We start from the raw sequence: 24,277 nt of genomic DNA, 5'->3' as shown, positions 1-24,277 counted from the left end.
TAACTGAGCTGTCTGCTCACATGACCTTCACAGCTGTGGGAGAAAGAGACATCTTTCTTGTTGGCTTTTCTGTTTACATGTGTAACTTCCCTCTAATAATGCTGGCAAAGACTTTATTTTCTGGTAGTAGTATCCTGCAGTCCTGCTGGCCTGCTCTCTGAGTCAGAATCCAAGGGCGGTGCTCATCGCTGTGTGCTGCTTACTCTGGCATGCACAGTCTCAGAAGATGGGTGGGCTGGGTTGTCCCAGTTCCTGGGAGTCTGGGCTTCTCAGCCCCCGAAGGCTCTGCCTTGGCCAGTTTCCCTCCTCTGCAGGTCTTTAATCCCTCGTCAGCCAAAACCCTTCCCCTCGCTGTGGTTGTAAAATGATTAGTTTGTTAAATGGCAATAAATGTTATTTAATTAAATGGAAATATGCTGAGAGAAGGTGGTGACTTTAGAAAGAAGGTAAATACAGGCTTCTTGACTCAATAACGTTTGATTCATTTGGGACAAACATTACTTTCAGAAGAATAGCAGGTGCAAAAGCCCCAAAGAACAGGCTTTATGAATGAGATTAGGAGTTTTACATGAGCATGTTCCATTTTCAGAGCCTAAAATGAGTATTCAAATGAAGATAATCCCAAAACAAACAGTGGAATCTGTGCAGTTGGAATTCAGGAGTGGGTTTGGGGCTGGGAGTTCTAAGTACATAGGCAGTGTTTAAAGGCGTGAGATTGGTGACATCACTAAAAAAGTGAGTGCAGGTAGAACAAGAAAATGCTCCTGTGCTTTCCGACTCTTAGAAAGGAGGAAATGGGTTGGAATCTGGAAAAGGAACTGAGGAAGTAACAAGCTAAAGAGGAAGAAAACTAGAATCCACGACAAGAGAGTTTCAGGGAAGAAAGATAGTGATGAACTATGTGAAACATTACTGCTTGTTAAGAGGAGGACCAAAAATTGACCTTGAAACTGAGCCAGGTGGAGGTCACTGGTGACCTTGGCGAAGTCTGCCTTACTAGAGGGGTGGCCAGGATTCACTGGTGCTTTCCTGAAAACCTGTTCCTGAATTCCTGGTGGTAATCCTGTGTTTTCACACCATGCCGTGTTGTGTTCTCTTGATGTTTGACCTACTATTTTTTGCTATAAATATATTACAAAGCATTTTTAGATTAAACCTGACTCTAACACAGTTTTTAAATTTATAAAATAATTTATAAACATTTAAAATAATGCTGTCCCCCCAGTGGGAAATGAATGCATATCAAATTACTTTAATGATAATATGAACAGAGGTGACAGGCTTCCATTCTGCTGAGGCAAGCGTCTAAGTCATGCAGCATTTTGCTTGTTGCTGAAATTCATATTCTCAGAACTCTCCTTGATCTTCTCTTGAATGGAGATATTTTTATATTCTAGTGATCAAATATGCCTCTTCTCATTTTGTTATCTCTTTTCCTAAGTGGCAAAGAAAGAAAGGTTAATCTGAAAACTCATTGCCTACTGTGTACCCATTCAAGGGGTTGTAGAGCTGTTCGAATTAATGTGGAGCAACTGGAGCTCTCCCCTATGGCCAGTGGAAATGCAAAGTTTTACATCCACTTTAGAAAACAATATTTTTCCACATACTAGGAAAGCAATCTACCATTGAGCCATATCCCCAAATCCCGTATGACCCAGCTATGTCTCTTCTGGGTGTCTTCCTGAAAGAGTTAAAGATATCATGTGCATACCCATGTTTATAGTGGCACCAACTCATAATGGATAAATCTTGGAAGCAGTCTATATGCATATATATGTCACATCTGGGGAAGGGTCTATATCATGCCATGCCATGCTACGTCATGCCACAGCTCTGCTGGAACATGCAGTTACCAGGATCCTGCTGGGATGGTAAACTCTCCACTCCAGTAATGAATTAAAGAGCCAAAATAAATATAAATAAAAAGAAGATGGTTTGAGAAAGAAAGGAGAAAAGGGGAGATAAACAGCTACCCTAGGAAGGTAGGAGGCATTAGAAAGGAATGCCCATGGATTTTTGTCCTCAGCTCCTTTTTTTATTAGGACTAGTGATTTCTTCCATCCTCCACGTGGCACCTAGAAGTTGTCGCCATCTGATTGGCTCTCTGGTTGTATTTAATCTTAACCTGGGCACCTCTATCAACATTCTCTCTGGCTTTTTGGTTTCTCCCTGTTCCTTTGTGATGGATAAGAGTGTGTCTGTGTAGACTCATGGAAAGATAATGTAGAGTTAATGATTAAGGGAACATGTGTGCTTTATATATTAAGTAAGAGCCATTAAGTGGCTGTTTCTTATCTCTTTTGCATTTATTCAGAAGTGGTTGAGGGGGGCTGGTTACCTTGGCCTTTCAGGTTCCTGGCTACATTCCTGTGTTGCCTGTCACTCTTTCTGCTAAATTTTTATGTTAATTGTGTTACCTGGCACCTTCCCCACCTGTTCTGTTCTCTCTCTTTCTCTCTCTCTCTCTCTCTGTCTAAATGTTGGAGTCTAACTACAGGCGCAAAAAGCTGCCTTTCTTATGGTTTCCTATTAATCTTTAATAAAGCTTAATGAGATCCTATTTTATCTTTTTCCCTCCCTGTGACCTTCTGTCTCTACATATATTTCAGCCATATAGAATGAATTTGAGTCATTTGTAGGAAAATGGATTCACCTTGAATTAATAACGCTAACTGAAATAATCAGATACAGAACGTTAAATATAAATATTGCATGGTTTCTCTTATATGAGAAATTAAAGAGCAAAATAAAAGAAAGATGATAGGAAACATGCTGGACTTTATAAAGATGGGTCAGGGATCTGGGTATGGGGAAGATGAGAGGGAGGAGAGGGGAGGAAGTAAAAAGGATCAGGATGTGATGTGTATAAGTACCAATACCCTCTGATGAGTATTATGTATACCTTTTTATTAATTGGACACAAACCTATTGCAGGACTCAGCCATTCTGTTTCCATGTGTTTGCTTAAGGAATGTCAAAGTGTATGTTACACAAAGACATACAAAGGATGCTTATAAAATTGTTATTCCTAGTAGCCAAAAATGAAAGCAAGCCAAATGCTCATCAAAAGGTGAAGTATAAACAAATTGTAGTATATTCCTCCAGTGAAATACTACTCATCAATAAAGACGGGAAAGGTATTGATCATCCAAGTCCATTCAACAAGTTGGATCAAACCAAGAAGCCAAACACAAAGGAACACACAGGACCCTGCTGGTGTCCTCTTCCTCCACTGTGAATGGTGGTCACGAGGATGTGCATACAGTTGTCAAAATGCATTGAACTGGACTCTTACATGCATTTATTCTAGGTACATTGTACTTCAGCAAAATTGGAAATACACAGTGAAGAAAAAGCAATAACTCACTGTCACATCAGCTGTTGTTTTTTGTTTTAGCGTCAGTGTTCAAAATGTTTTAAATCTGGGTGACCAGTCGCCATACTACCTTGTTTTTGTTTTGATAGAAGGAAAGGATAGGCACTCTTATTTTCTTGTTTTCCCTGTGGATGGTACAGAGCCCTTGGTTGATTGGGTTCAGTGAGGAAAGTTCAATTCAGTACGCCTGTACTTGGACCAGATGTCTCCATAGTCACTTCTTCCTGGAACCTCACATGTAGTTCAGCAGCAATCGTAATCACTGTAAGAAATGCCATAACATGCCAAATTCTGAGAAAACAAAGGAAGTTTTGTTCCTTAGCTTTCTGCAGTGCTAATGATTTAAATCCCACACAGACACACAGCAGACCAGGGACGATTGGAGTGTGTTAGGGGTAATGAGCTCAGTGTGCTAATAAACAGCCCTTGAGACTTCTGACCTAGGGGCCTCGTGATTGTCTCACATGCTCACAGTCAGCTTGGTGGTGGTTAAGCAAGCGGCTTTCACAGCACATGCGCTGTAAGAACATACACCAAAAACAAACCCGGGCAACGTGGAACCTGTTTGTTATAGCCAGTGATCGACTTAAGAGAGGCTTTTGATCTTCTGGTTTCCCTTCCTCCAAGAATCCCACTTCTTGCCTTTTTCGTGTTCTAATCGGCTATCGGGACTCCAGTTCTTTCTGTTACAGGAAGTGTTTCTTTGACCATTATGATACCTTTCTCTACATTCATATGACCCCACAGTTAGTATCATTCTTTTGTCAAATAATTCTGTTTTATAACAGTTCTTAAGTTAAACTGTTTTGGACTTATAAAGTAATTTAAGATTTTGTGCACCTGTTTTTATTAATCTAATACAATTTGAGCTTTTTGAACAAACATTTCTCTTTGTACATGGGTGCCTTGCCTAGTACTTTTAAATTTTTCCTATAAGGCATAATACAGGATCAACGGTAAGTAGATTAGTTATGGTAAGTGTGTTCAGGATACAGTTAGCAATATGTATTTTTAAAATAATTTTCTTTCGCCAAAAACACAACCAAGAAAGTTATTATTACCAGAATTTAGACTTTCCTAGTTATTTCCATTTGATTCTTAAAACTTCTGTGTATTGTTTAAAGTTAAAAATCATTTCAAAATGCTTCATTCTTTAAAAGTTTGAAGTTAAAATGCTATTATTAATTTAAAATCATTCATTGTAACTTATATAATGTACTGCACACTTAAGTGACTGTGTAAAAGTAAGTCTAACTTTTTTATATATAGTTTACTTAGTCTTTCAAATTTTTAAAAATTGATTTGTAGATATCAATGAATGCTTGGAGGACAACAGTGTGTGCCAGGGGGGAGACTGCATTAATACTGATGGGTCGTATGATTGTACTTGTCCAGACGGATTCCAACTAAACGACAATAAAGGATGTCAAGGTACTTCTCCCTCTCTTTTTCCTCAGTCACTGTTTACATTGTTCTTAAATTGTGCAATTCTTCCTGGCTGCAGTTTTACCACTTGCTTTATATATAAATACACTATGCTGTTACTAAAGTGTCTTTTTTGGGTCTGCGTCAGGTACAGGAAGGTCTGGCTTTGCACAGTACTGTGTTAACCAAAACTCACGACAGGGTCTGGCTGTGTCTCTAAGCTTCCCAGGCTGTGCGCAAGCTTCTGATCCTCCTGCTTCAGCTTTTCAGAGTGTTGGGCTTACAGGTGTGCACCACCACACCTGTCTGGATTTTTAAAATTCTGGCTTACCACATATTTTATCTCCTGTTCATGTTCCAGTTACCAATATTCTTACAGGAGAAGATGCAGTTTACTCCCTAAGATGTGTTGTTAGAATAATGTTGTGCTTTATATCTGTGTCACTGTTCATACCCAGATGTTTGTCACAGAGATATGAAAAAGCCTTGTGTCAAACTCTTTTAGAAATAGTTCCCTTATGAATCCTAGTATTTAAATATACTGGACTGTGTGCCTCATGTGATATGGTATATTTATTTACAACCACAATGCAATTAGTCAATTTAATTGTTTTAATATTTCCAATGCTGATATTAAGTGTGCTTGGATGTGATGAAGGAGAGAAGGAGTAATCATACATTTATGTGAGAAATTTTTCATTTGGTAACTTTGAACAAAATGAGCTTTATTTAATGCAAAAATGTTATGAGGTGCAAACAAAAAACCTGAATCTTGTCTTTTATTACAGGCTTTTTGTCTTACAAGTGATATTTTCCTGCCTAATTTTTGTCAAACAGGCGACACCGAGTCAGTATAAATTGACCAAGGTGTCATACCACAAATGTTATGATTTCACTTTTAGAGTTGAATCACCCAGAGCTTAGTCATCTGATTTATTAATTGTACTTTTCTCTCAGTATATTAAATTTATGTGTGTGATTTGATAGCCACTCTCAAACATGTGACAGCTCCAGATGAATGGGGTTTTATTGACTGTCAGTCATTCTACCCTGATTGCATTCTCTGTCACATTTAATCCTGTTTTCCAGAATAAGTTAATGTCTGTCTGAAAAGTGTAGCTCCAAGAAAATGATAGGCATTCTGAAGCAGGTCTTAGTATTGTTTAAAGAAGATGTGTATGAATCTGTCTCCTTACCCATTTTCTCATATCACAGGCTAGTTTTACATTGCTTACATACTTAGCTTGCATTGAATGATCACTTTTTAATCTGCCACTGGAGGCAGCTTTGATCTTTGATTCTGCCTGAACCTAGTATCCCACTGCTCTTTAATCTGGCAACCATGTCAGTATTCTATGGATAGGCACGAATTCCCAAGTCTGTTCTAATGCTGAATTGATGGCCGTGCTATCAATTGGCCATGGGATATATTTGGTAACTGTATGGTGGCCCTAAACTTTAAACCTTACCTAACATTCTGAAGATCCATATTCAGCCAAGTGTTTTCAGCTAGAAGTGTGTTTTAAGATTCTCTTTACCCTGCATAACTAATGATGATATGCAAACAGTGTGGAAATGCCATGTTAATAGTCTCTTAGGAATGTGGCAGGATATGTTTGAGATTCAGAACACATTTCAGTCTCACATTTTGAATTACACATGCCAAATTGTGAATTTCACTGGAATCTCGGACCCATGAAAGAAACCGAACTTAAATATAGTCTGCCTTTCAGCTCCGAGTTACTAGCAACATAGTTTAGAAATGCCTCAATAAGTACAATCCAAATTGAATACATATGTTTCTCTAGTTCGAGATATTCATGTTGTTCTTCTTAGGAGTTTCATGGAAAAAAGTCTGGAAATTTGTCTTCAGTTCCTGTCATCAAACTTTTTAGACTATTATTTGTTAATAAATGACTTCTTTTGAAGCATTAATGTTGTGTACAGTTGTGCAAAGTTGCAAAGCAGGTAGCTTTGAGAAGGCTACATTGAGGCATTCAAGAAAATAAGAAGGAAGTCTTGGGAAGAGACTGGGGGTTGATGAGATGGCTGTGGACACAGGCTAGATCCTCAGGCCACGGAACTTCATGGCCCCTTCTTGACCAGATAGGGATAACTCTGGGAAGATTGGAAGGAAAGCATGGAACTGAAGGTTAAGAGGCTGTCAGAATTCAGATGTCCTGTCTAGTGTATTTTCAATAGGTGGAGAATAAAAACAGAAGTATCCAATTTTATAATAGAGGTGAAGAACTTCACAGAGTGAAATCATCTTGAGAAATAGACAAGCAGAATAAGATCCATTCCTCTTCCTTGAAATATCTGAAATGTGATAGTAACAAAATGGAAGAATTGTTAAGAAATATGACAAATTCCTGCTCGATTTCTTATTTTGGTTCAGCAATTGATAGGCCAGACATAGTCTGAATTCTGTGGCAGATGGAAGGATGAAGAGTTCAGGATTAATAAAGGAAGTGGAATAAATCAGTAATTCCCAGAATTTCTGTTGCAAAATGAAATCAACAGGGTAAGAAGGATAGCTTTTTAGGACCCTGCATGTACAGAAAGGGTTGAGTTCCCTGAGGAAGAGAACCAAGGGTTGTGGCTCAGTCAGTGCTGTAAGTCACAGAGAAGAACTCACAATGCGTCCATTTTTCATGTTCTTCAACTTCGCAGTTATTTATGTGCCTCCCCTATTCTATTATGAACTTCATAATGGCCAAGGCCCCATCCTCTTCATGGAGAGCATTAAGAAACATTTTAATTGACATTAAGGATAAACTTCTAAGAGGGTATATTGAGGACTTCTTTAGTAAGAGGTTAAAGAGAACCTAAGAGACTTTAGGAAGACAGGAAAATGATCTTAGCAGAGCTATTGCTTGGATGGTGGTGAAGACATGTGATTATTTATTTTATCATCTCTATTAACAAAGGGAAACTTAATCACTGTTAAGCTAGTAGAAAATAAGCATAACTGAAATTTTGTGGGAAAAGGAAATTCATAAGACTCTACTAATGTACAGTACCAAGGATTAGGAACTCAGAGGTGAAGCATGCAGTCCTTCCTCTCAGGGAGCAAACTGAATAATGAGGAGCTCAGATGAGTAAGTGAGCAGTTAAAACACAGTGCGACCGGGCAGTTGCCTGCATCAGCACCACTGTGAGCTCGCATCCTTTAGGTTCCCGTGTGGTCATCTTATGCACAAATAGCTGGAACTGGTGGGAAAGAACATTTCTCACAGCACACCCTGCACGTGTTATCAGTGCCTCGTCTCCCTGGCCATGGGAAACAATATTTCACGAGGACAAGCAGAGCATAAGATGGTCACTCAAGTTCACCTACTGTGTGATCTATCTGTTCTTAAGTCTTCATAATAATAGCAACCACCTTTTGACCTTTAGTTGTGTGTTAAGTGCTATGCTAAACATTTTAACTCATTTGTTAATTTCATCGCCACAAAGCCATGCAAATAACTTCCCTGGCTTAAAAGACCTTTTTCTTGTGTTTTATTTCTATTACCCATTTCCAATGAAATATACATTGAAGTCAGTAAATATCATTTATGTATTTAGCAGACATTTATGAAGCAACATTTGTGAGCCAAATAGTCCATGTAAGGCATATCCAGCTTTGCCCTTAAGCAGCCCATGTAGCAAGGGCAAGATGTGACAGGCTATAGAGAATTGTAAGTGGGACGGTGGGGAGGATGGAGGTGAACACAGCATGCTGATGGAGGAGGAACATTTCTCAGAGGTGTTTATTAGTATTCCGCAAGCCTCTGCATTGTATGTCTAAGATAGGGGTAATTTGAATTGAAGCTTACACTTGATATTTTTGTTGGTTAGGACATTTGGACATTGGCTTTTTCATATAGGTTCTTTCTTACGATGGTTCCACTTGTCCTGTGGTCTCTTATATGGACAAATGATACAACTGGGCCACAAAATACATATCCAGTCACTTTGTAGATTTTCTTATGCCTGATATTGTATGAAAACAGAACCACTTTTTTGCAAGTATCTGAAGCTCTGTTTCAAATTCCAGATATTAATGAGTGTGAGCAGCCAGGGCTCTGTGGTCCTCATGGGGAGTGTCTCAACACAGATGGTTCTTTCCACTGTATCTGCGAACAAGGTTTCTCCATCTCTGCAGATGGCCGCACATGTGACGGTAAGATAAACCACAGGAAATCAAAGCTTTTTTGTGTGATAGAGCAGAGAAGAGATTGCTTTCTATTCAAACAGACAGACTCTAAGATGCTAAGAGGTATCATAATTCACGACTTCAAAGATTGTATGTATCAAGATGACACGTGCCAGAAAGCATAGCTCAGGGTTGCTGAGATTTACAAATCGGATCACCCAGGTCACAATGATGAAAATACGCACAGCTGGTTCCGTTACTGAACCTGATAATTAATGAGCCAAAATGAAGAGGAGCTGATGATTTTAGGTGCATCTTGGAAACCTTAACAGTAAACCATAGCACCTTCCCTGAGTGACTGGAGAGCCTGCCCGTTTGGGTTGCACTTCATCATTTTGATCATTCTGTTTATAAAAAATGAAGTCTTGCTTGATTTCTCTGTACCACCATGAACAGAGGTTTCCTAGACTTACTCCTCTGATAACTATACCTCGATGCTAGTGTATATTCTTACCCATCAGTATTTATGAACAAGTTGTAAAACATTAAGGTAACACAGTTTGCTTCCTATGTGTGACCTCTCTCTGTTTGCAGGGATACAGTGCTGGTTATTTTCAGAAGATTTCTATTCTTGATAACTTGGTGTAGTTTGATAAATTGAGGAATAATTCAGCTGAACCTTGTGTAAAGCAAACTGAGAAGATTCCCACGGTCATAATTTCAGTCCATCTTGAGCATCTAGGTTATTGAAATATGCCATATTTTAAAGATGTGCACTTCAAGCATTATGTTCCAGGCCTAAGACAGTACCCAGATTCTTCCTTCTTAAAAATATGGGAACAGGAAGTATGTGCTCTCCTTGCTAGGGCTGTGATGGAACCTGGCTGACAACCGGTGACCAGGTTCAGCTGAAACCAATTATGATGTTAGGAATAAACCGATCTTATAAAAAGCAGGAGATTGCTGAAATTGCTCTCCTGCTGAGCAGACAAAACATGGAGGCCAGATTTGGCTTCACATGGGAGAGAGATAGTGCAGGGTGGAGTCTGAGCAGACAGGTTGAGGGGTTTGGAAGGAATCAGAAGTTGAGAAATGGTGGAAGGCATGGTAATAATGTGGGCGATGAGAGATTTACTAGGTCCCCATGCTTCCCTGGTTCTCGTTTTCTGTTAAGTTTATAGTTAGAGCTTGGAGACTGGAGCTTTTAGAGAAGACACTGCCTGAACACACATTCCCCTAGAGAGCACTTTTCCCAGCTGAGTGGGTGCTAGCCCGTCCACATCACCCACAAATCACATTTGCAAACTCCCACATTCCAGAGAGATCCAGGTTTGCTGCTTCACTGAACTCCAACTCATGATACCTAATGAAGTCTTCTTCACTAAGAAATGGCCCGTTACAACTGCTGATGCTTATGACAAGTAAAACTATATTGAGAAAAACATCTCCCTCCGAGTGCTCACTGATCAAAGCTATTGTTCCAGAAGAATATACCAAATATAAACATATTCACATTTATCTTGCCTTTTGTATTTACTAATTTTTGTTAATTCTGAACCTTTTAAAACATGATTTATGTGACTTGAGGTTACATAATCACTCTAATTTAGTTGCAGCTCTGATTTTATTGGTTGTTTATTTGGCAGAGACTTGAATTTCAAAGTATATGTTTAGAAACCTTCTCATCCTTTGCAAATTTGCTATCCCCATTGAGGATAGTATCTCTTTGGCACATGCTCTGTACATTCAGATTCCCAAAACTGGACCTATTGATAAGTAATAGAACAGATAATTTAGAATGTTATGTGGATATGCGGTAGAATATCAAGAAATCTCCCTAATTGTTATCATGTTATTCTTTTTCTTGACTAAGTTCTACAAGGACTTCATTGAGGGGGTGCTTAATCCAATATGCTAATCAGGTCCAAATTTTCTTTTGTTGGACTTAGTCTGAAATTTATGGCAATAGTACTATGTCCCAATGCCACCCCTGGCTGTGGTGTAGGCCAAAACCCGCTCATGTGATCAGGATTTAGAAGGAAGCTGATGTGCACAGTGCCTGGATTAACACCAAGGAGGGTGCTGGGCACTGTCTCTTGCTCATCCATTAGCAATCTTCTGAACTTCCGGTTAAAGCAGCTGAAGCCAGGTTGGTGCTGGGGCTCCAAGCAGGGCTGATCCCAACATAATTGAAAGAAGGGGAGCCCTTCCCTGATTCCCTGTGGCTTGGGCAGTTGTCAGCATCTAGTTATAGTTTTTAAACCACGATAAGGTTCAGTTTGTAAACGAATGATCTGAAGTGGCGAGGTGGATTCCCTTCCCTGTTTCTGATACCTGGGGTCGGGGTGGGGAGAAACACCCTGGTTCTCCCACATGAGATACAGCACAGTGTTAAGCTGGGTGCGGTGGCATACTCCTGTAATCCCAGCAACAGGAGGCTGAGGCAGGAGGTTCACAAATTTAAGGCCAGCCTGGGCAATTTAGTGAGACCTTGTCTCAAAACAAAAGCAGGCTGAGGATATAGCTTAGTGGTTTCTGGGCGCGATCCCCAGTACTAAAAGAGGAGGGTGGTATTCAGAGTTCTAGTAGTGTGGGAAGAAGCAGATAGGTGAGCAAGTATTTATTATTTACTCATTCACTGAAACATTTACTGAGTGTCTGTGTGGTGCCAGGCATTGTACCTGGGGCAAAACACGCACAATTCTTGTCCACATGGAGCCTGTATTCCAGGAGAGAGTCAAGGATACATAAGTAAATAGTATACATAGGATACATTATTATGTTTGTTTTAATGATATGACATAGTTGCGTTTTATCAACACATGTAAGGGGAGCTGTGACATGCCACGTGTCGTAATATAATGCCCACTCTATTTCCACCAATCCCAGAGTCCAGTGGTAGCAAACCACAGGGAAACAGCATTCTCTTTGACTGACCTTCTGCTCTGTACCTGCCTGTGTCTCTCAGTTGAAGCTCATCTCCTGCCGCCCCTTTTCATCCAGACATTCTTTCTTCCGTGTACAAATAAAGGAAACATTTTGCTTCTTTCACTCAGCTCACTGCATATTTTATTTACTTGTTTGGACTTATCCATTTGTTTAAAAATTCATAATCGCTGTGCTCTCCTACTCTTTCCTAATTGTTTTATTGTGGAATTTGGTTCCCATGAAAGGTATTTATCCCCATGTTCACGAGCTGACTCGGAGTCTGGTGTCTTGAGCAGCTACAGAACGTGTGTGAGCGGATAGGAGCAGGGGAACTGGCGACCAGTCTCCGGAGCTCAGCACACATCCCTGACCCATGAGGAGATGCCTCCTGTTCTCTGATTCTGTAGCACGACGCTGCCGTGCCTCCTCTAGGCTGCATATAGCCAGGAGCAATGGTGCTCTCCCTGTCCTGTGTGCAGGCTGTGAGTTTGTGTGACCACAGTGAAGTTAGGGACATCACATGGTAGAGCAGCCCTCCAGCCTGCTCATGTGGTAGAGCAGCTGCGTTGGTCTCCTAGAGACCCCAGAGGGGCCCAGCAGTGTAGGGAACCGAGGCACCTTTTCCTCTGTGGTTGGCCTTACTTTACCTGGTCAGTCATGGCTCGTTGAGCCTCCAAACCATGTGCGAAAATCACCCCCTAATGCCCCATGCTTCAGGAAGTGTTCTCATGCAAAGTGTCTGCTGTGTGCCGGCCACTGTGCTAAGTACTCGGGGCCTGTCGGTGAGTAAGAACAACGAACAGATAGGCCCTTAGTGGGAGACATGAAGCTAATAAGTAAATGATACAAGGCTTTAGAAATTAAACTACAACAAAAGAAACAGGTAGAGTGAGGTAAGGAGGAAGATGCAGGCCAAAGCGAGAGGGGAAGCTGGTGTGATACTAACTGGGGTGGTCAGAATTGGCTGTTCTGCCTCTGTGAGCAGGTTTATGAAAGAACAACTAAAATTGTGTTTCCTAGTAAGAAATAAAGCCATGCCAGCTGCCTCTCATTTGCAGACTGGTCCTCCTCACTGGCCTGGTGGGAAAGGATACATGAGATGGGCAGCTCGAGGGCCTTTCCTGCACTGCCACCACAGATTCTGGGTTCACACAGGAAATTCTAAAGCCTGTAGGCTTTGGTCGGACATTTGTAATAGATGGACCACTGTGGTGTGTCATATTGGTAGTGAGAGAAGCTAAAGGACAGTATTAGGGGGAGCAGAGGGCACATGGAAACTTCAGTTTTGTTGGGAATTCAATCCACTCTTTAAAAATAACATCTATTTTAAAAAATTAGACATTTCTGGCATTACCTACTTTTGATTGGAAAGGAAAAATAAAAACCTTTCACTTTGATTCTACATTTCCCTCGTATATTTTCGTCCCATGGATGATGATGATTTTATTTTTATTTCTCACTTTTCAAAATAATGCCCTGGACAGAGTGATGTGATGAGCAGTTTCCACTACTTGTTTTCGAAACTATTCTAAAATTGAGAATTTGAGCACCACACAGTGGAGAGGGGACTTCTTGTAACATCTACCCTGAATTCTGACTCCCACAGCAGTTTACCCTAAGTCCTGGTGTTAAAGAGTTGTAGAAATTCTAACCCTGGAGCCTCTTCAGGTATTTGCTCTGAACCACTCTTTGCTAATACATTCACCCATAAGGGAAAACCTACCAGGGCACCCTTACCTGCCTGGTGAAAAGGCCACCTTCTTACTGCTTACTAAGGCCAGGAATACCAGTCTGCCTAAAAGAAGATGACTTCTAACTTGGTGGCCAGTTTTGTCTCAAACACAGTGAGGGCAGCTTTGCCAAGTGAAAGAAATAACTAATTGGGCTCAAGTGTGGTTTACGTTCAGAGCTTTAGGTACATTTTCTGCAAACAGTGTAGAAAGAAAGCATAAAACTGTCATTGACGATACTCAAAGCAGTTGGTGGTTTTGTGGCATAGACACAACTTTATATCCATCACCAAAGAGAAAATATTTTTGCAAGTGATTTAGCCAAGTAGGACACTGAAGTACCCTGACACAATAATATATTACATCTGGCTGCTTGGCCCAAACAGTTTTACATTTTTAGTGTTTTTAGGTTCTGAAACGAAACAATCTATTAAGAAAGAGAATACCACCTGAGTATGTTTTACCTTTACTAAAAAAAAAAAAAGGGAATCTCACTTTAACAACAGAACCCACTGTCTCCAACATGTTAAAAAAAGAAAATGGAATAGACAACATTCCAGGTAAAGGAAGTGGCCTCTGCACGAAGGGCTACTGTTCACACTCACTCTTCCTGCGAGTTACTTCTGCAGGAGTGAGGGAAATGGATGTTTAAATCATTAGGGAGAGAGCTGAGGAAATTTTGCTGGAATAGGTTGCTTTTGGACCTGGAATGCAGATTTTCCATGCATTGCTTTCATATATCAACATTTGTGTAAAGAAATTCATAATAGAAGAAAAAAAATTCAATAACTCTTCCTAAGCCTTTTTATTGCTGCTGACCTTTTTCAACCTCAGAGCTATGGAAAAACATCCCATTACAGAAGGAGAAGTAAATATTTCTTTGCAGCCAAAAAATACACATAAGAGACTGCCCAAATGTGGATGCCATGAATAGGCAACCTGGCCCTGCACACCTTGAGCTGGTGCCTTGCACGATAGGCACAGGCTTTCTGCATCTCTTTTGGTGAATCTTTGGATGTCATCAACACACAGAGTTCTTGTTAGGTCCTAGAAAGCTGTTGTGAGCAGTATGTTCATACTTTAGACATAAATTGTAATGCTTATGTGTCAATTCCAGGAACAGTTACTTATTAGACATCTAACTGATACAATACTGTGTGATTAACTTGGATTCCCAGTGTGAGTGAACGAGGGATACTTTGTATATCTGACTTTATTAAAACAATGGCAATAATATTAATAGCATTTGGGGAGTTCTTGTTATGAGCAGGCACTATGCTAAATGGATTTTACCTGTTTTCTCATTTAATCTTTTCAACAAATCTATAGGTTTTGAGTACTGATAGGCTTTTGACTGCCATAAACAGCTTAAAATGAAGACATTACACTGATAAGAAATGCAGACTCTCACCTGTCACCCCTTGTAGGCCTGTATTTGAACACCACTTTCTCAGTGAGCCCTCTTCTGACCACCTTTTCTCAGATTCACTCGTCCATTAGTGAGTGAATTTACTCACTTCCTGTTTTGTTTTGTTTTTTTAAATCACGCTATTCTACTACTTCTAGTGCTGTTTGTTCATTGTTAGGCTCCACTGCTAGACTTTAAAGCAAATGAGACAGGGATCATTTTGTGTGTTGTTTGGAGTTCTGTATGCCATTGGGAATAGTTAGGGTACAGTGAATGTTGGTGAATGAACGAAGGGAGGAAGAGTTCATCCTGAGGTACTTGTACATCTGCAATAAGATTATTCCCAGCATAGAGTGTGGTACGCTTATACAGCTTCCCTTGATTTTGGTTTGGTTTGGTTTCTTTGTAGTACCTTGGGATTGGACCTATAGCCTCACCCAGTTTAGGCAAATACTGTACCACTGAGCTGTGTCCCCAAACTACAATTTTTTAAAAATTTTATTTTAAGACTGGATATCACTGAATTGCTCAGACTGGCCCTGAACTCACAATTTTCCTGCTTCAGCTTCCCTAGTAGTACCTGGAATTACAGCTGTGTACCAGCATACCATTTCCCTTAATTCTGTAAAGCACACCATGAATAACTGCTGGGCACAGCAATGGTTGGAAAGTGGAGGTCTGGAGTTTGAGGACATGAACTTGAGCTCTTAGTCTAGCATTTGTGAAGGAAACTATGTAGTACCATAGTTCCAAGTCCAGCTCTAGATATCGATGAATGAACATGTTCTATGTATTTTTGAACCTAAAATGTATTTAAAATCATATAGAATATAGTATAACAATTCATTTATATATAACTAACTTGCTTTGTTCTTTAAATTTTATTTTATTAGTACACGTTTGCAGTGCATGAAGTTTACATTCATTTTATGGAACAGGTGCACGTATATAACACATCTTAATTCTGTTTTATTCCCCTTCCCCTCCCCACCCACCTCCCTGGATCTATTTTCCCATTTTCATTACTGCTATTTTTTAGTTCATGTTTGCAGAATATGATTACATTCATTGTGGATATTTGTTACATGTATAAGACACATCTTAAATCATTTTATATCATCCCTCCTTGGTCTCTTGGGCCACTTTCCATTTTCAAAAGCTCTATCTACCTATTTCCTTTTATCTTTTATTTTGCTCTTTAATTGTATTTTGGATTACTCAAATGAGAGAGACTATACAGTATTTAAGCTTGTGTGTCTAATTAATTTCACTTGTTTTCCAGATGTATCAATTTTCCTACACATGCCTTGAATTTCTCCTTCTGTATAGCCAAGGAACACTCCATTAGGTGTAGAAACCATGCTTTCTCCACCCATTCATCTGCTGATGGACGTATAGGCTGCTTCCAGGATTTGACTAGTATGAATTGTGCTGCTGTAAACACTGGCATTCATGTATCCCTATAATGTGATGTCATTAGCTCTTTTGAGAAGATACCTAGAAAGGGAATAGCTGGGTCAAATGAAATTTCTACGTTCAGATTTTAGAGGAATCCCCATACTGATTTCCATAGTGGTTACCAGTGTACATTCCCACCAGCAATGTAGACGGGTTCCTTTTCCCTGCAGCCTCTCCAGCATTTGTTACTATTAGGTTTATTATTAGGTTATGGCCATTCTTTCTGGTATAAGATGAAAAATCTTAGTGTAGTTTTAATTTGCATCTCTCTGATGGCCAGAGATGTTGAACATTTTTTCATCTATTTACTGGCCACTTGTACTTTTTTATCTGTGAAGTGTCTTTCATTTTGGTTGCTCATTTTTTGATTGGGTCTTATATTTTGGGGAGTCTAATTCTTTTGCATCCTCTGTCTCTCTCTCTAATATAAATGTGTATTTTTTTATAAATGTGTATATTTATATCCATTCATTCACTCATTCTAAGGAATAGCTAGCAATTTTTCCCCTCATTCTATTTGCTTTATTCTTTACCCTTTATTATGCCTGAGTTTCACATGATAGATTTTCCCCCTTCACCCACTCAGTGTTTAAGTCTTAGCTTGTTTCTGTCTCATTTACTAGTAAACTGCCAGCCAATGCTGGGGCTCATTTGTGTTCAAGCATTGGAGCTGTGCATTCTAGAGGTCTGCTATTTTCTGTGGTTTCATAACTGATCTCTCTTGGCTTCCTATTTAAATACAGAAAGAGAAAAATTAGAATAGTGAAAAAGAACAAGAATTATTTTGGCTGCTTTTATGTTGCCTCTGGGGCCTGCATGTCAAAAAGATGAATCTGGGGTTTGAGATCTCTGACCTGTGCTTAGGCTTCTCTGTTGTTCTCCTTGGCAGCGCGGCTTAGCATACAAAAGACTGTATGAGAAGAGAAAACGCACGGCCTGGCCCTGCACTTAGAATAGGGTGCTTATTGTTTTAAACCCTAGTACAAATAATTTAAAGCTACATGTGAATACAGAGACACTCTAAATGGTTATTAAAAGTCTGCTGGAACAAAATAGTAGTGTACTTTAAAAACTTATAATAGTATAAAATATGTATTTCACATATATTTTGTGAGTAATTGCAATAGGAAGGATATACAATTGAGGATTAGGATCTTTAGTTTCTGGAGAACTTTTTTCTAAATGGCATGGAATTTATTTATTTATTTATTCTTGGTATCGGGGATCGAACTTGGGACCTTGCCCTTGTGAGGCAGGCAGCGGCACCACTAAGCTAAATCCCCAGCCCAGTGGCATGAAATTTATAATGGAACTAAAACATCACTCTTTTGTGATTGTCCATTGTATAATAATAAATGGTAAAGAAGAAGAAAATTGTCCCTTCTTTTGGAAAAGGTTTTACAAAGGCTTTTTTCATCTTTTCTGTAGCAAGTTTAAATTGTTCCCATATACTTTTCTAGCTTTCATATAATATTCCATCAGCCCTCGGTGGAAACAGGAAGGAAATGACTTTACATGCAACTCAGAGACCAATTGTATGTATTGATTTTTCTTTTGTGAAAGAAGATCAAGGAATTTTGCTATGCTTTGTTAAAAATATGCACTTGTCTAATTCAGAATTTAAATTTTTTTTCTTTAAATGTTTGCGACTTGGCCATGCCATGTCCAGGTGCTGTTGCAACTTTGCAGATGCTGCACAGGCAGTGGCTTCCCCACACAGCCCCTCACCCCGCCCTGTGTCCCTATTCTCTGGGTTGGAAGGTCTTGCCCACCACAGGCTGCATCTTCCAAAGTTGCTTCGTGACACAAATGACCTTTCCAGATGCAAAACCTGAACTTTATGAGCTCCCTCGGTGAGGAGCACTGAGTCCCACCAGTTTCTCCATTTTCCTGGTCATTCACAGGATGAGCTTGTCAGTACAGTTGGAAATGTAACCCCTGACCTGGTCTTTGGGATTTTTGCCTAAGCAGCTCTTCTAGCATGACCGCATTCACGAGGACTTTGATTCTTGACCTTAGTTTGAGGTGTACCTTTACCCCTCTTCTCTGTCTTTGAATGCCTTTTAGAAATGAGAACTAGGGATACAATTTAAATACATAAATTTTAGGACTCTTCTGGGTGTTCAAAAAACCACAAGGTTAAAAATAACTCATTCAATTTATATTCTACCCTTCTGTAAAAGACCATTAACCACTAGCTGTGTTTGTCTGTAAATGTATGTAAAACCCTATGGAGTGGGGAAAGGGACCAGACTGGGGGCTAAATCTCCTGGAGAAGGGGCAGGACAGGAGAGCTCTTGCATAGGGGCCACTGATCTAGCTCTAGTGAAAAATGAAGCAGTGGTTTTAAGGTATCAGGAATGTGATTTGGGGATATGAAATTAGAGTTGCCTATAAAATATCTGTGTGGATGTGTCAGGTGACAGTTAAATCACCTTAGGTCTAGTGTTCTGCAGTTAAGGCTGGAGCTGTAAATTGGAAGTTGTAAGATATAGATGGTAGTTGAAGTCAGTAGAATGGATGAGGACACCATGAAAAATCATAGAGTGAGAAGAAAAGAACCGAGAACTAAGCCTCAAGAAACTTCAGTATTTTGGGTTCAAGTAAGAGAGAAAGATTGTTGAGGAGTGGTCCAGAGATTGAGGAAACCCAGGAGCATAGAGGACCGACCACAGAAACCAAGGGAAAGATTTCAAAAAGAAGAGATCAGTCAACTAAATGATTACTACTGAGCATTCTGTTAAGATGACAATCCAGAAGAATCCTTGGGGGGGGGGCGGGTTTTTAGCTCAGTGGCACTGTGCCTGCCTCATAAGCGCAAAGTCCTGAGTTCAATCCCCAGTACAAAAAAAAAAAAAAAATTTACCTTGTCTGCACAGAAAAATCCTTAGGGTTTTACAAAATGGCGATTTCACCAACAGCCATGTTGGTGGAGACTTATATATAGGAGCCATGCAAGAGGGATGCAAACTGAAGGAATGGACACAGCATGTGTAGAAAAGTCAAGAACCTTAGCTGCTAAAAGGGATGAGAAATATGGGATTATGGTACAAGGAGGCCCTTTGTTATTTTTAAGATGAGAAGCAGCAGGATCTGTTTGGTCTTGATAGAATGACCCAATAGAAAGGGAAAGAAGGGATAATAGAAGATGCAGGGGAAGAGGGGCCAGCTGGAAAAACAGCTCGAAGACGCAAGCATGCGCACAGCTCACAGGGAATGTGGCAGGGTCCTATCCTGCCATGCTATTACCCATGCTATCATCCATGGAGGAACATTGAGGAGGTTTAAGCAGAGAGTATCTTGATTGGACTGTTTCAATAGGTAAATAATTTTGTCATTATGGGTGATGAAGTTGGGGTCCTAATGAGTAGCTGAAAGGATAAAACCCAGTTAGGAGGCCATGGCAAGAATTTGGCACTGAATAAGTTTAGAGTATAGGAGAGAGATTGGAAATATGATGTAAAATCAGAGGGATGTAGTGATTTCATGTGGAGAGGTAATCAAAGATGCCTCCCATGTTTTTGAATGAGATAACTAGAATGATATTTTCATTTTTTTAGGTTGGTTTTCAACACAATGTCTTTAAAAATGAAGACTTTGTTTATATAGTGGTTGATAAAAAATCAAGGCAAAGGTTTGGTTTAGTTTCTCTGGAATTCATAACTGTATGGAAATCAAGTGGGAGGTTTGTCTCAGTAATTTTTAAGGAAATCTCTCTGAAGGTAGTACATTTTAAGGCTAGAATGGCAGGTCTTACTGGCTAGCTTTGTTTTCTAGAATTTACATGCTGGCGGTCAGATTTTAAATAACTTGATACCTCTGTCATTTCTTCTTGCTTATCTTAGGCTGCTGGCTTTCAAAACAGACTTGTGACCATCAAGGTCCATGCATTCTTCCTGCCCTTCTCTGGGAGGCCGGCATGGTAGTCAGATTCTGCATGCGAACATCATTTCTCACTGCTTTCTGGCTTGTCCCCATTTCCCAGAACTAAATTATTTTTCTTAACACATAAGGACCATATTTTCCAGCCTGGTCACTGTTGCCAGACCTCAGTGGACCTTTTCAAAAACGGTTTTACAATATCCTAGTGTATTTTCTGGACTATCTCCAAGGCCAATTTTTAATTTCCTATTGGTTAAATTTAATTTTTTTCTTGAGGCCATGTGCTCATCTTCCGCTTGGTGCTGGCTTCCCTTCCTGTGCTGTGAAGAGACCATAATTTCTTTTGGGCCAGGAGCCATGCCATTTTAAAATTCCTTTGGGCCACTAGTCAGCCAGTTTATCATCTCTCAATCTCACTTCTTGGCTGGGATTTCCCGTCTCCTGATTGGCCTCTGTTCCTCTCAGGAAGGAGTGTGAAGGCTGCCTTTCTCCTGAGCCCTATGTCCCTTCCAATGTAAGGCTGTTGTTTTGTATCTATTTTCCTAAGATTCTGACATCAAATATTTAACCTACTGTAGTTGGTGAGAAATCTCTCAGCCAAAATAGCAGGTCATTTCCTTTCACAGAAGAGACCCAAGAGCAGTGATGTGGATGTGAATCCTGTTCTTACACCATTTCTTCCAAGGGTCTCCTAGAAAAACATCTTCTTCAGGTCTAACAGCACTTCTGGTATTTAGATTTCAAGTAAGATGAAGTTCTTGTTTTAGAGACAAAGATGTCAACGTCTTGTTTAATGGTAATAACAAGGTACTGAACTAAAATTATGTCAGTAAATGACTTCCAGCTTTGTAGTAAACGATCCAATATGCTTGTGGGGCTCATAGTGTGGTTCATTCTATTCATCATGTAGGAGCAACCTTTTACACCATCGCTATGATAAGAGGCAAGCAGACAGGTTGGATGGAGCAGAAGATTGTTCCATAACAAAGCACTGTTCCTTTGCCAGCTCTATCACAAACTGCCTGCGTAACCTTGACACTAGTCATTTCCCCTGTTCATGTCTCAATTTTCCTGATTCTTAAAGAGGCTGAGCGGGATAATCCTCAAATTCCCCTTAGGTCATGATGGACCAGATGATTCATCTAAAAACGTTCTGACAACAGGAGGCCCATTTCTTCCCAACTTTGGAGTAGCTATGGAGACTTCATTGTGTATGGCCATCACCAAAAGTGCTCCAGTCATTCCCTCCACACGCCTCTCCAGAGTGGCCTGGCGGCAGAAGGAACACTCATTAGTGATAAGTAGGAAGATAAAATCCACAAAATAGTTAAGAGACTAAGAAAATGAAGCACCTCCTTAAAAAAACCTGAAGAATGTGTCTGAAAAAAAAAGACCAAAGCACTTTATTAACAAAATAGACACAAATATCCCTTTCCCAGGACACACAGAGACTTTTCTGAATGTAATACAGAAAACATAATGGAATCATCAGCGTTTGTTATGAATTTCATTGTCTAGCTCTTTTAACAGTTTTAATTTCTTGCTCAGTAAACAAGGTTTTAGAAATCATGCCTCTTTTCCATATTTGGTTCTAATTTCATAGTTTTCCTAAGTGAGAGGATATCACCAAGTGCCTGGTCTTAACCTTTATTTAAGAATTGAAGCTTCAGTTCATTCTCAGAATCCTTTTCTAATATGTAGGATTCCTGATAACAATCAGTAGGTTTTGAAAAACGTTTGGTCCATATGGACAGTAGGGAATTCACATTGGTAATCCACTATCCTGGCTCTGTGTAATTCTTCCTTGACTTTATTTCCATAGCAGCGTTAATATTTACTTCTACTCTTTTTAGTAAAATATAAATAACAAACACTTGCATGAGAAATCAGCAACTCTCATGATAGCTAATGTTAATCTCATGGATGGCTTTTACAGATCCTTTAGTGAAAGTGATTTAGTAATTTTAACATTAAGCAAACAAGAAAACATATGATATTGGAAGATTCAAAATTTAGTTTCATGTTCCAAATTTAACTTCAGCAGAACGGGGTGGCTTTCATTTGTCCAGACTAACAATGGAAAAATATCTGAGTGCTCACATCATCAACGAAAATTCTAATGAAATAATGATTTTATGTCGGTCATTAGAGAAGTGAAGCACATGCTGTGCTCTTACTAAACTGTCACCTTGACTCGTTGTTGAAAACACGAAACTGTGGAGAGCTACATCATGTCATTCTTATAAAGTATTATTTGCCGAAGAGCTAGTCTCTAGCAGGCACTTCACTTTAGATTTTCCTATTCATTCACTTCCAAAGTATTGCTCATCTAAACTTTTCCGGTTAATCACGGTTACTGTAAGTGTCAGTCTGCAAGGCGCCCAGTAATTCATAGCCAGCATGGGGCTCATTCACCTTCAGGTCACATATGCAGTTCCTGTGTTGGTGAACAGGAATAAGAAATCATCTGCTATAACTGTGCAGAGTTAATAAAGCAAGAATTAACAAGATATTTTACTTTAAGAATCTGGACTGAAAAGTCAGCACGGTTCTAGTAGCTTCTTGGCCTCTCTCCTCCCATTTTAGTGGAGAAATGGGTTGCTGATAGGGTTAGTTAAGGTTCCCGACCCTTGCAGCTGTGATAAACATAGCAATGGCACAAAATGCTCTGGGAGCAGAGAGCAGGGCCCTTAAAGTGCCACAAAGGAGGTGTCCTTTGGGCTGACTCCAGGAGGGGGAGGTTCTCAGCAAAGCATGGGGTGGGGAGGTTTCAGTAGGGAAAGGAGTGTGGACCAAGTCAGTGAGAAATTAAAGACTGGAGGTTTCCAAATAGCTCTAGCACACTGACAGGGCTGGAGTGCGGATTGGGAGAAAGGTTATCTGAGAACTGTGCCCACACATGTAGCCAGGAGCCAGAGGATTCAGGGGCTCTGTACTCTTCTAAGAAGGCTGTGGCGGTTCTCCAGCCAAGAAGGGATTCTGAACTTTGTGAGCAAGGGAATGGTGCTGACAGGACTGCATTTTGGAAAGAGCTCATTGGCAGCAGTGAGGTGGAAAATGGATTCAAGGGAGAGGCAAGAGTGTAGATAAGGGAAGCCAATTAGGAGTACAGGGAGTGAGGGGAAGATAAGAGGGCATGATTGAGAGGGGCAGGGAGTTGAGCAAAGGGAAGGATGACATCAAGATTTCTGGCTTAGGTGACTGGTTGGATTCACTGATGAAGGGAATACAGGAGAAATGGAGGTGAGGGGAGGAGAGGAGTGATAATAGGCTCATTTATTACAGACATGTCCCATCACTTTTAGATAAATGGTTCTAAAGGATGGAGGTCAAACTTTCAGAGAGACTGAGACATCATTAGTGCATAAATGGGAATTGAAGCAGGGCTGAGTTTGCAGCTCTTAAATCCTGTGGCTCTTTGACAAATGCTCATTTAGGGAAGTCTAAAGATATCAGTGACCTGTGTTAAATGATTCTATAACACAATACAGTTCTTCCTCGTGATTTTAATCAGTAAGTTAGTTATCATGCCAGCCTCATGCTGACATTCAAAATCAGTCATCATATTTCTTAAGATTCATTTGTTTAGGTGTTTAAATAATCTCATTGAGTATTCAGTTTAGGGAGATAAGAGGAAGACAAAAAAGGAAGAGAAGTGAGAGAAACTTCTCCCTGAGTTTAGGTGGTGTGGTTTAGCAGGAAGACACTGAATTCAGCTCTAGGCTTGAGAAAGTTTGATATTACAGCAGAAGATCAAATAGAAATAATAAGAGGATAAAATGTATGTATAGTGGAATACTACTTTGCTAGTGAGAATGATAGATTTGAGACATTTGTAGGAAAATGGATATACCTGGAAAATGTTGAGTGAGAATTAATCAGACACAAGGCTTAAATACCATTTGGCATCCCTCATTTGAGTGAAGCAA

The 24,277-nt window shown here is 39.9% G+C and overlaps 1 protein-coding gene across 15 annotated transcripts in view; it reads left to right on the top strand.

The window, feature by feature from the left end:
* The window catches only part of Ltbp1 (latent transforming growth factor beta binding protein 1), a 435,679-nt gene that overhangs the window by 364,552 nt on the left and 46,850 nt on the right, over positions 1-24,277 (top strand). For all 15 annotated transcript variants that reach the window (XM_087216162.1, XM_087216160.1, XM_087216159.1 and 12 more), the window contains 2 exons: positions 4,685-4,807; positions 8,844-8,969. In XM_087216162.1, the coding sequence (XP_087072288.1) occupies positions 4,685-4,807; positions 8,844-8,969 (249 nt within the window). The remainder of the gene's footprint in view (positions 1-4,684; positions 4,808-8,843; positions 8,970-24,277) is intronic.

This window comes from Heterocephalus glaber, unplaced genomic scaffold (assembly GCF_053883595.1).
Source record: "Heterocephalus glaber isolate CG9 unplaced genomic scaffold, H.glaber_assembly_v1.0 deba00001457, whole genome shotgun sequence".
Classification (NCBI taxonomy): Eukaryota; Metazoa; Chordata; class Mammalia; order Rodentia; family Bathyergidae; genus Heterocephalus; species Heterocephalus glaber.
The sequence above is the reverse complement of the archived record's forward strand: the minus strand, read 5'-3'. Positions and strand labels throughout refer to the sequence as shown.